The 12,255-nt window shown below is 39.7% G+C and overlaps 2 protein-coding genes across 2 annotated transcripts; both read left to right on the top strand.

Annotated features, from left to right (window-relative positions):
- The first annotated feature begins 970 nt into the window (after positions 1-970).
- Positions 971-1,597, top strand: LOC133779397 (trans-resveratrol di-O-methyltransferase-like). Its single transcript, XM_062219364.1, has one exon. It carries the CDS (start codon positions 971-973, stop codon positions 1,595-1,597), a length of 627 nt encoding a protein of 208 aa, XP_062075348.1.
- A 9,687-nt stretch (positions 1,598-11,284) lies between these two features.
- On the top strand, positions 11,285-11,671 carry LOC133779399 (uncharacterized mitochondrial protein AtMg00860-like). The gene has a single exon (XM_062219365.1). It carries the CDS (start codon positions 11,285-11,287, stop codon positions 11,669-11,671), a length of 387 nt encoding a protein of 128 aa, XP_062075349.1.
- Positions 11,672-12,255: the final 584 nt, after the last annotated feature.

Consider the following 12,255-nt stretch of genomic DNA (forward strand, 5'->3'; position numbering starts at 1 on the left):
TTTAAGTACAAACATTCTTTCCCATAATTATATTTCTAATGACAGTCATTATCAGCAAGTTTATGAAGAGTAAAGTCCACTCTAGATAGTAATCAAGTGGTAAAACAGTCCAAATTCAACATGTTATACATATGATGTAAGCATATAAATATGTATATAAATATATACTTCTCAAAGTCAAAAGTCTCCCCTTATTGAGCTAGAATCTAAGCATATGAATATGAATGATGATGTGGTATAAATTGAAGGGTAAGAGCCAAAACAAGTAGTTATCAAACCTAAATTGTGACCCTTATACTGACACACACAGAGAGTTCAGGTTCTAACAGCTGGAGATGATCTGGCAGCTGATACTTTCAATCACAAGTTCATAAATAATTTCATCACCCAGTAAATCAAACATAGTAAACAAGAGCTAGCTTGCAATGTATATATATATTTATATAGAGAGAGGAATTATTCAAACATGGGTCAGGAGGCTAGGCAAATAATAATCTTAACTCATACATGGGATCCACCCCACACCAGTATTGCTAGTGAATAGATACACTACTAAATTTTTAGAGTTAAAGAGTAGTAGTACATAATTTCAAGATATATTTTTTTATTCATTTTAAAATGTTCTGGCATGAGAAGCATCCCCACAACTGATTCGAAGAACAGTCACACATTGATTGTTGAAGAAAATGATGTCTCACAAGAACATCACGTGAATTTGTAGGTTGTAATCGTGGCTCATTCTTTCCTTTGAGTAGAAAAGATCAATACTGTAGAGTAAAACTTTTGCTGAGTATATTCCAAAAGCTTCTTATTGATATTTGCATGTTGTTGTCCCTTAATCAATTAATTAATAATTATGCTTTTATACATATATATGGATTTTCATTTGAAGTTTTCTTGGTCCCTTATCTATATAACTCAGGTTTCAAAAAGCTACCTATGATATATATCTATGAAATATAATACCATTATGGGTTCTCAAGGAATTAACAAAAGTGAGTTATCCCAAGGTCAAGCCCATTTGTACAAGCATATGCTATCCTACGCAACATCCATGTCTCTAAAATGTGCAATTCAGCTAGGCATACGAGACATAATCCACAACAATGGCCAAGGCCAACCCATTACTCTCCCTGAGTTGGTCTCTGCCCTTCAACTTGCTCCAGCTCAAACTGGTTTCCTCTACCGTCTGATGCGCCTATTAGTACACTCTGACTTGTTCACAGCTAAGAAAGTTATTAGCCAAAATGAAGAAGAAGTAGATGCATATGGTCTCACACCTTCATCTAGATTACTTCTCACTAATAATGGTAATAATGAGGTCCCAAGCTTGTGCCCCTATGTTCTTGCCGTGCTTGATCCTTCTACTGTAACTTCATTCCATTTCCTTGGAAGTTGGTTCCAGCAGAAAGATGCAACTCCAAGTCCACACACCTCCCCGCCTATTTCCCTTGTTCCTCCTCCTCCAATCCACACACCTCCTCGTCTAACCTCAGCCCCACCATCTACAATAATCTCCACCTCACCCACACCGCTAGCCAATATCCACTTTTTACTGAACACAACCCAGATCCATTATAATGCAAAATTAGTTTGACATTCCTAGGGGTGAGGCTACATAGAATTGACGAAATTGCCCGAGCCTCTTCGGTAGAAAATTTATCACATATTATTCCACTCCCCTATGTCACGCTTCAGAGAAGAGACTTTTGCCGAAGTTGGACAATGTCGATATAATAGAGAAACACTTCTTTCATTATTACTCTAAAAAACTAATTACGATACAAATACGAACATAAATTTCGATATATATATATGAATAAATATGGAGTGATAGAAAAAGAGACCGACCTGACCGGAGACCGCTGGTGAACAACGCAGTGAGAGATGCTGCCACGACCGGAGACCGCTGGTGAACAATGGAAGGAGCTGTTGCCGAACGGTATGCTGGTGAAGCTGAGTGACCGGAGTTGAGGAGGGAGAGTCGCTGCAGTTTGGGTTGCTGGCGGAATGAAGAAGACGAGAAGAAATTTTTTTCGCGGGGGTGTACAGTGAAGAAGAAGAGCGCGGGATACTTAATTTTATTTGTGCTTTTTTTTCCACCCTAATTTTAACATGGTATGTCTCCAATACCAACCGACATATGATGTAGCATCATAAGTCATTTCTAAAACTGACTTATGCTATTAAAATTAAAAATATATAATTTTAACATGGTAAGTCAGTGCATTAGCAATTGACCTATGATGCAGCATGATATGTCTATTCTAGAACTGACTTATGATGTTAAAATTAACAAATATATAGGATTAATATGTTGATATTTTGTTTTAAAATTATAAATCTCCAACTTATTTAGTTTATTTTTTTTCAAATATTTATAAATATGTCATTTATAAATTAAAATATTTTCTTATTAAAAACTAAATTCAATTTTTTTAATTCCGAATAATTAATTAATTAATATTTCAAAAATTATAATACATGTAATATTAATAAGTATATATTTTTTATACTTATTGCATTCACAAATCAATTATATATATGTATTGTTTAATAAAGTAATATATTTTAAAATTCAAATAATACAAAAACAAATTAGACTATCTTTAACAATATATTTTTATAATGACATGATAGGTCAGTCCATAGAACCGACTTACCATGTAACATGAAAAGTCAGTTCCTACACAACTGACCTTCCATGTCATTTAAAAAAATATTAATTAAATACATTAAAATATTTATAAAGTTTTTTTTATTTTAAATTATAAATACTATTCAATTAAAATATTTTTTCATTATAAAATATAATTATTTTTTTATATTATAAATAATTGATTAATTTGATTCATCTATTTATATTTCAAAACATTATAATGTAGATTGACAAATATAAATTTTTTACATTTATTTCATACACTACTAAATAAATTATTGTATTTAAAAATTCAAATAATTTAAAATAAATAAAAATGTGACATGATAAGTCAGTTCATATAGTACCGACATACCATGTTAGAAATGTAGGACATAGTAAGTCGGTCCACACAGCACTGACCTACCATGATTAACATGGTAGGTCAGTTTTGCAGGAACCAACTTACTATGACATCTTCAAGCATGGGAGGTCGGTTCAATGTGAACCGACCTACCATGTCAACATGGTAGGTCGGTTCCTGCGTAACCGACCTCCCATGCTTACCTTTGTTATACATGATAAGTCGGTTCTGTGTAAACCGACTTATGAACATGTGGTAAGTCAGTTTAAGCATAACCGACCTCTCATGGCCGATGACTGATGTCCAGATTGTAGTAGTGATAGCCCCTTCTGGATTCTGATTATCATCCCTCACTGCTAAAAGATTAGGCAGTGCACCTCCTTGTATAAAAAATTTAGGTCTTAATGCCCATTAAAACTTCTTGGATACAACAATCATAAGGGATAGTGTAAGACTCATTTAGAATCTATACATCAACACCAGCATCCATCAGATTACTCATCTGATCCTTATATCTTAATCTATCCATGCTAAAATGGTAGGATTTTTAGCCATTCCTACAAGATCTTCCTTTTATATTTCATTGATCATAGAGGTAGGTCTGTCAATTATCACTTATGATTTCTATACTAATCCCGATTGTTACCTCACCTGACTTTACTGTAGTCCATTGCAAATCATACAACTGGCACAAAGCTTTCTAACTCAAGGTATCCGCCTCTACATTCATTTTCTCTAAGCAATAAAATAAATAAGGAGGGACAGTTCCGTACAACTAGTCCTTTGTCCCATGTTCAAACCCCTATGGGTGACGAAACACTTTAACTTTCATACTAGTCCACACACTTCTTTTCCATGAGTGTCATTACCTCACCCTAACCGTGGCTATCTGGCATTACTATCAACTCAAAGTCCCGCGTATGACATTTATGTTCCTAAAACTGTACCCATCGTGAAGCACTTACCATCACCTTTTTAGTCTACACACAACACACCCTAATCCTTGACGCAACACACTATTAATTCCTTGTTTTAAGCAAGGACAGTGTCCACCGTACCGTCCTCTTATGTTAGTCCATCGCATCCATATTCTAAAACCATGGTGTGCTAATCAACCTTTATTTCAACTTTTGAAAATAGAGCATGGAACCGTCAATTCAGAAAAACTTTAGGTCATTTCGTTACTTTATTCAAGGGTATGGCAGTCCTTCAACATGACTCAAGTGGAAGTTGATGTGTTTCGCTAGTCTCACCGTGCTTCTAACCCCTAAGGTGTTCCTTTAGAAATTTCCTTGCAACTTTTATTTAACTAAATCATACATAATCCCATCAGGTCCCATAATGTGACCTTGAATATCATCTGGAGAAATTGGAACATATCCCTTCTGGAACCTTACCTGTAATCTCCGCTTCCTCAGCCTCAGTAGTATTGGAGAAAAAAAAATGTTACTTGTGTCATGTTCCTAACCGGAAGTACTCCAAAACATTTTCGCAACTTGTCCTCCCTCTTAACAAATGGTGTTGACATATCCCATGGTGGGATGCTTTGTCAAATCAGTCCCCCAAGTCCAATGACTTCTTCAATTAAACCTTTAATTCTTTCTGCTCAGCTAGTGCCATTGTGCATGATGTCTCTGGTACCGGTTCTATCCCTACCTTAGCCCCGTAGCACCCTTAATTTCCTAGACACGACCTTAATCTCGACGAATCCTTGTAAACCTATCTGAAACCTCACTAATCGATCCAGTTTCCCTCACGCATAACTGACATAACCCTAGTGGTATCTAATATAATAGCTCGGCATCCCGTAAACGCAGTCGAGTTCTTTCCTTTTAAACCCACAAGTCCCCATCCTTTCTTACAGTCCATGGTTGACACTTATTTTGCAAACTAATCCATACTCAGCATCAAACCAAAATTCTCATATAACCATCGCTATCTATTATTACTGCTAACTTTTTACCCATAATACTCTGACCCATCTCATAGAAACTACCAACATTCCCAAGCAGACACTAAGATCTCAAGCCCCATAGCGTAATAGTCATACAGTATGTCCCACATATCTATGTTTCTACTAAGAGATACGTAGCACCAGACTTAATCAATATAATATAAAGGAACGAGAACTAGAAAGCCAACCTGTCCCCTCCGAGGGACTAGCCTCGGGCTACGACTGCATCAAGGTGGACACCTAAGCTAGAGTCGAGCTATCCAAAATCCTTGGTTTTCCCCTCTTCGATCTCAGGCAATCCATTTTGAAGTGCCCAACTATTCCACATATAATACATGCCTTCGCTTGGCATTCTCCCATATGGCGTCTCTTGCAATTGGCGCACACTGGATAACTTCTCTATACCTCGTTCCCGCCCTGACAGCCACTGTAACATCCCAAAAATGCTAATAAGGCTTAGTGCCTTGATTAGGCTACCTGGAGGGTATAATTGGATATATATATGTGTGAAATTGATTGATTAAATGTGTGCCTACATGGCATACATGATTATATAATAAAATGAATATATATGCATATTAAATATTCATGTGGGCCAATTCTTATTAATAAGGGCATATTTGTAATTTTTGCCCATTGAGGGCATAAATGTGAATATATGTGTTAAATTATTGAGACCACCTTATTATGTGGATATATTTGTTGTATTCGGCTCGGGGCGATCCTAGTGAGTGGATTACCGGAATAGTCACAACGGGGTCTAATACCCGGCTCAGGGTGAGCCTAGGGGTATTTTGGGGACATAGTGCATATTTGGTGATTAGTAGGGTATGTCAGAATTAATTGAGAACTTATAGGAACACTCGGGGAATTATCAGGGAATGAGTATAATGACGCTTTTTTCCCTAGAGGGCTTTGAAAGGAGAGGTTTTAACTTAGGGGTAATTTATACTTTTGTTGATATTAGAAGATAGACTTAGGTGAATTGAGAAACAGCCATAAGAGAAAAGAAGGATAGCAATATTTCGGCTCTCTCCCACTTTTCGACTCGGCTCTCCCTCTCTTCCTTTGTGTACTTGGAGGCTTCGGGAATTCTTGGAAAATTGGTGCAGAAGTTAAGAATTTGCAGCTTGGGGACCAAGGAATCAAGCTAGGGTCACTTGAGAATCAATTCAGGGTCGAAATCATCATTAAGGTAAGGTCTAAGTCTTGAATTGGTGAGGAAATTCTGCTGTTAAGATAGGTATTGGTTGGGTTTTAATGTTATCTTTAGTTGCTAAAATGGAGTGAGATTTGTGGTTGGTTTTGGGTAATTATAATGCATAGGTTGTGTTATTGAGAGTTATAGACTCAATTATGTCTTTAGTACATGTTCAGGTTGAATTTTGGTGGCTTTGGTATGGGGGAAAATGCAGGGAGGAGCTGGGAATATTGGGTTCGTGGGGTCACACAGCGACCTTGTTCTTAGGCACCGCGGCCCGCGGAACCCAGAAGCCCTGTGAGCTCCCTATTTTCGTTGGCGCTCTGCGACCCTAAGGGCCAAGTCGTGGCGCGTGTTGCTGGGTATTTAGGGCTAGGAACCTTGGAATAGGGGGCGCGTCGCAACCCTTAGATCCAGGTCGTGGCCCACATAGGCAGACTTAGGCAAGATAGCTTTTTTAACTCGGGAACATAAACCTAAGCGCTCAGGACGAATTCTACTACCCAGTTTAGTAGAATTCGAGGTGCTGGAAGCTAGTATACTATTCCAAAGCTTTTAAATGATTTATATTTTGAATGGCTATCCATTATCGCTTTGTGATTAGGGTTTACCCTAAGGCTTAGGGTTGAAGATCATCCTCGGGACAGTATCACACTTGCAATTCAGGACTCGAGGTAAGAAAACTGAGTTCGGATTGTGGATGGGGCTTAAACCCCTGCTAATGAACATATTATGATTGAGAATATCTCTGTATTTGAGAATATCTGGATAGGCATGTTTGTATATACTGCCTTTGACTACATGTTGTGCAATGTGTATTTGTGATTATATCTGTTTAGAGGTCGGCCTAAGGGTGCTGGGGGCCAATAGCAAGCGGGCGGAACGTAGCCCGACCTAAGGGTGCCAAGGTCGGCTATAAGACTAGAGGACTTGGCCTAAGGGCACCGAGCCTCAACATTATACAATAAACAGAAATGTTGTTTGCACTTAACTAATTGTATAAACTGACGTGATTGGTTTATGTGTTTGCTGAGCTGAATATTATTGTTAAGCTTATTGCTCATATCATGTTATTGATTGAGCTTATTGACCTAAATTTTACTGTTCATTTACTGTTTCATATTTGTGCTTGTTGAATTAAGTTTTCTTGCTGAGCCTGGCTCACGGGTGCTATGTGATGCACGTAAGGGAAAGAGAAAGCTAGACCAGACATGAGTTGGAGAACTTTAGGGGTGGTGTGTACATCAGCAGCTACTTGACCGCCACAACTGAGGGTTACACAGAAACTAGTACCAAATTGTATTTTTCCATTTAGGTTGGCTTCTATTTTAATCATTTTGAGGGTTGTAATTGCCGTGTAAACAACATTTTTGGGATCCCATGTATCAACTCCTATTTTAATGAAAGTAAACTATGTTACGATCAAAGTCTTTTAACCCTAATCTGATAATTTCCTTAGTAACACATTTATGTCCAATCGACTTGACTACCAAGTCCCGTACTATTTAAAATACACAGTGTAATGGTCTTGGCTATCTAGGGCATTATAGCCACCATGAATACTATGACCCCTCATGTTAGGACCAAGAGTAGTAGAATTGTCAGCAGTCTTTTCTCTTTTATTATTAGGGCCTCCACTCCTACCTGATCTCACAAATGTGGGTACCATTGTCTGAGATTCCTTCCCTACGACACTCTCGTTCCATATCTCACCTCTTGTGTTCTAAATAGCAAGGGCCCTCCCTACCACCTGAACATAGGTAGAAATCTCATATATTAGAGAAATCCTAACTCTCTGAGCCACCCCAAAGCTCAGTCCTTGAATGAATCATTTCTTCCGGGCCAAATCTGTTGGTACCAAATCAAAAGCGATTTTGGCCAACCCATCAAATTCATTGACATACTCTGCCACTCTCTTGATACCTTGAACCAAGTTCATAAATTCATTGGTCTTCGCAATTTGAACTTTGTCACAATAATATCTTTCATTGAACAATTTCAGAATTCTTCCCAACCCATCATAACAACATTACCACCTCCCACGACGTTCGGGCATCCTCATGCAGCATGTACATGGTATAAGCCACTCTATTAATGCCTACCGCTCCCATGTAGTCAAGGATGGAGATAATCATGCCCATCCACTATTCAGCTTTAAAAGGATCCACGTCTCCCTCGAAATTTGGAGGATAATTCTTCTGGAATCTTTTATGCAGTAATTACCATCTGTTCCTACCCTCAATTGAACCAAAACGGGTGCCATTGTTGTAAAAACACATGCAGCAGCGTTCCCTGATAGAACCCACTGTCTCAACCCCCTAATCTCTTCCCCTTGCTTTTGCAATCTTGCTTGCTTGTTGGCAAACATCTGTTGCCAATTCCAGGGGGCAGATGGAGGGTTTTGGCTCTAAATATCATTCGCAACCCTGATATTAACAATGCTTGGTCCAATTGACTGCCTTGGGTACATAACTTATGAATCTGTCTGCAGTCAATGACTTAACCTATCAAGCGTGATAAGCATATCTAGAACTATTGCACAGGTAGGGCCAAACAACACAATAACCACATATAGTTAGCATACCAAGACACAAGTCTATAACATTCATGCATCAATTATCAAGCCTTACTCCAAAAAAATACATTTAAATACGTCGTGCTCTCTATATCAATAGGAAGATTGGATAAGGCATGCTTATTAGCATTGCTACTCTATGTGAATAATTGTGATAATGCCTGTTTGCGTTGTAATTGTATATTGTTGTTTGAGTTTTGGCATTAGACCGTGGGGTGATTTTAAAAATGCTATTATTGCCTAATCAACCGAGTCATTTTGCAGATAAATTTGGAGAGTTATGCCTCCAAGGAAATCAATTCGACTAGCCACCATCAGGTTCGAGGCTACAAATGATGACCAGGGCAAGAACCCTTAGCTAGTCCTTGAGAACTGGCAGCAATTGCTTGATGAAATGCAAGCCAGACTTCAGAGCCAAGAGGAAGAGATTCATCTTCTGAGACAGTAGTCTCCACCAGGGAATGCTGCACCAGATTTCCCACTTGTTGTGGCACCAGTAGTACAACCGCCTGAGATTTGGAACAGGTGGGAGCCGCAATACGAAATATTTATGAAGCAGCATCTTCCAATCTTTGAGGGAGGACCAGATCAACTTAAAGATGAACAGTGAATGAGTCTAATCACCTCCATCATGGACTTCATTAGGGTGGTAGGTAATGATAGGGTGGCATGTGCCACTTACATGTTTTGAGATAATGCCCGTATTTGGTGGGAGGTGGCATCCCAGACTAGAGATGTTTCTATTATGAGTTGGGATGAGTTCAGAGATCTGTTTAACCAGAAATACTACAACATTGTCATCAGGGCGCCAAAGGTGAATGAGTTCATCGGTTTGGTACAGGGCAGCATGACAGTTATAGAGTATGCCCTAAAATTTGACAAACTATTGAGGTCTGCACCTAATCTAGTGCCTATAGATGCAACCACGGAAGACATGTTTGTTCGGGGGCTGAATGCTATGATAGCCTAGGATGTGTGGATCATATCAGTACATGGGAAGACAACTTATTCCCAGGTTGTTGAGAAGGCCCTCACAACTGAGTAGACAGAGAAAAAGATATAGAGGAAAGCACTCCAAGACGGGATGTTCAGAGGGAAGTGCCTCAACATTTAGGATCTAGTAGAGGTGGAGGCCCTAGTGATTGGAAGAGGAAGCCCCCTAACACCTCTAACATTGCTGGTCCTAATAGGAGGGGCTGGGGTGTCCAGGGTGCCCCACAGGATGGCGGTGAGACATGGAGAAGCTACCTAGAATGTGCTAGATGTAAGAAGAGCCATCTGGGCAAATAATGGGGGAAAGCCTGTTACTTGTGTGGGGTGATTGGACATCTCAAGAAATACTGCCTGTCTTTTAAGAAAGAAGAACCAGGGAAGGCGGATAGCTTGACTCCAACTTGAGTGTTCGCCTTGACTCAAGAAGAGGCTGAGGCTAGTCCCTCGGTGGTGACAGGTCAGCTTTCTAGCGCTAGCACTTCATATACTATATTGATTGACTCTGGTGCTACACATTCATTTGTTTCTAGCAAAGTGATTGATAGATTGTGTAGGCCTAGTGAGTACTGTAATGTGGGGTTTGGGTCTATATTGCCTACAAGGGAATTGGTATTTTCTAGGAGACGGATTAGAGCACTGCTAGTGATGGTGGATCGTAGGGAACTATCAGAAGACTTGATTGAGTTGGGATGGATGACTTCGACATTATTTTGGGGATGGATTGGTTAGTGAAATATGGGGCAACTATAGGCTGCAGGAACAAGATGGTGACTTTTGAGCCTGAGGGTGAGGACCCCATCATTTTTGTTGGTACTGTGCATGGACCTCGCATTCCCATGGTGTCAACATTGAGGGCCAGAGACCTATTACGAGGAGGTTGTATAGGTCATCTAGCCAGTGTGGTGGATACCACTGAGATCATGCCAGTGGGGCCAAGTGAGACTAAATTGGTATGTGAGTTCTTGGATGTGTTCCATGAAGAATTACTTAGACTGTCTCCACAATGGGAGATCGAGTTCGTTGTTGAGTTAGCGTCGGGTACCGAACCAGTGTCGAGGGCACCATACAAAATAGCTCTTGCGGAGCTGAAAGAGTTGAGGATATAGTTACAGGAGTTATTGGATATGGGATTTATCGGACCTAGCTTCTCACCATGGGGTGCTCCAGTCTTTATTGTGAAGAAGAAGGATGGGACCCTAAGGATTTGCATAGACTACAGGGAGTTGAACAAGTTGACTATAAAGAACAAGTACCCACTACCGAGGATAGATGAGCTGTTCGATTAGTTGCAGGGCAAGAGAGTATTCTCGAAGATTGATATTTGATCTGGTTATCACCAGCTATGGATCAAGGACGAGGATATCCCGAAGACAGCCTTCCACATGAGGTATGGACATTACGAGTTCTTGGCCATGTTATTTGGATTGACCAATGCCCTAGCAACGTTTATGGATAAAATGAACAGGGTGTTCATGGATTACATAGATCAGTTCATGGTTGTCTTCATCGATGCATCCTAGTTTACTCCAGTTCAGAGGCAGAGCATATGCAGTCTCCGAATGGTATTGCAGAGGTTCAAGGAGCACTATTTGTATGCTAAAATTGAGAAATGTGAGTTCTGGCAACCGGAGGTAATATTCCTTAGACATATTGTGAGTGTAGATGGGATTAAGGTAGATTCGGCCAAGATAGAAGTAGTTAGGGATTGGCCGAGGCAATGGAAAGCCTCAAAAGTTAGGAGTTACCTTGGGTTAGCGGGTTATTACAGACATTTCATTGATGACTTTTTGAAGATTGCCACACCATTGACTGAGTTGATGCGGAAGAATCTGTGGTTTACATGGTCAGACAAATGTGAGGGCAGTTTCCAGGAACTGAAGCGACAATTGGTTACTGCTTCGGTGCTGAATCTTCCTTCAAATGGGGACAAGTTTTTGGTGTATTGAGACGCATCAAGACTGGTTAGTATGTGTGTTGATGCAAGGTGGGAAGGTTATTCCCTATGCGTCGCGGCAGCTGAAGGAATATGAGAAACGGTACCCTACTCATGATTTGGAGCTAGCAGGGGTGGTATTCGCCCTTAAAGTGTGCCGACACTATTTTTATGGAGAGAAGTGTGAGATATACACCAAGAGCTTGAAGTATTTCTTTACCCAGAAGGACCTAAATATGAGATGGAGGTATTGGCTAGAGTTGTTAAAGGATTATGATTATGACATCCTTCATCACCCAGGAAAAGCCAATGTAGTGGTAGACGCTTTGAGCTGGAGGGGCCCAGGACAGTTATTTAGCTTGAAGTAGATATCGAATGAATTGGCAAAAGAGATGACCAGAATATGGATAGAATTTGTAGTGGGCTAGTTGGAGATTATTACTTTAAAGTCTACCCTCTTGGAGAGGATGAGAGAAGTCTAGATGGGCGATACACGGTTGCAAGAGATTAGAGGGGATGTCCTAGCTGGAGTAGCTAAGAATTATTCCATTTCAGAGATGGGTTTACTGAGGTATAAGGATAAGATATGTTTTTTGA

This window comes from Humulus lupulus, chromosome 5 (genome assembly GCF_963169125.1).
Source record: "Humulus lupulus chromosome 5, drHumLupu1.1, whole genome shotgun sequence".
In the NCBI taxonomy this organism is placed as follows: Eukaryota; Viridiplantae; Streptophyta; class Magnoliopsida; order Rosales; family Cannabaceae; genus Humulus; species Humulus lupulus.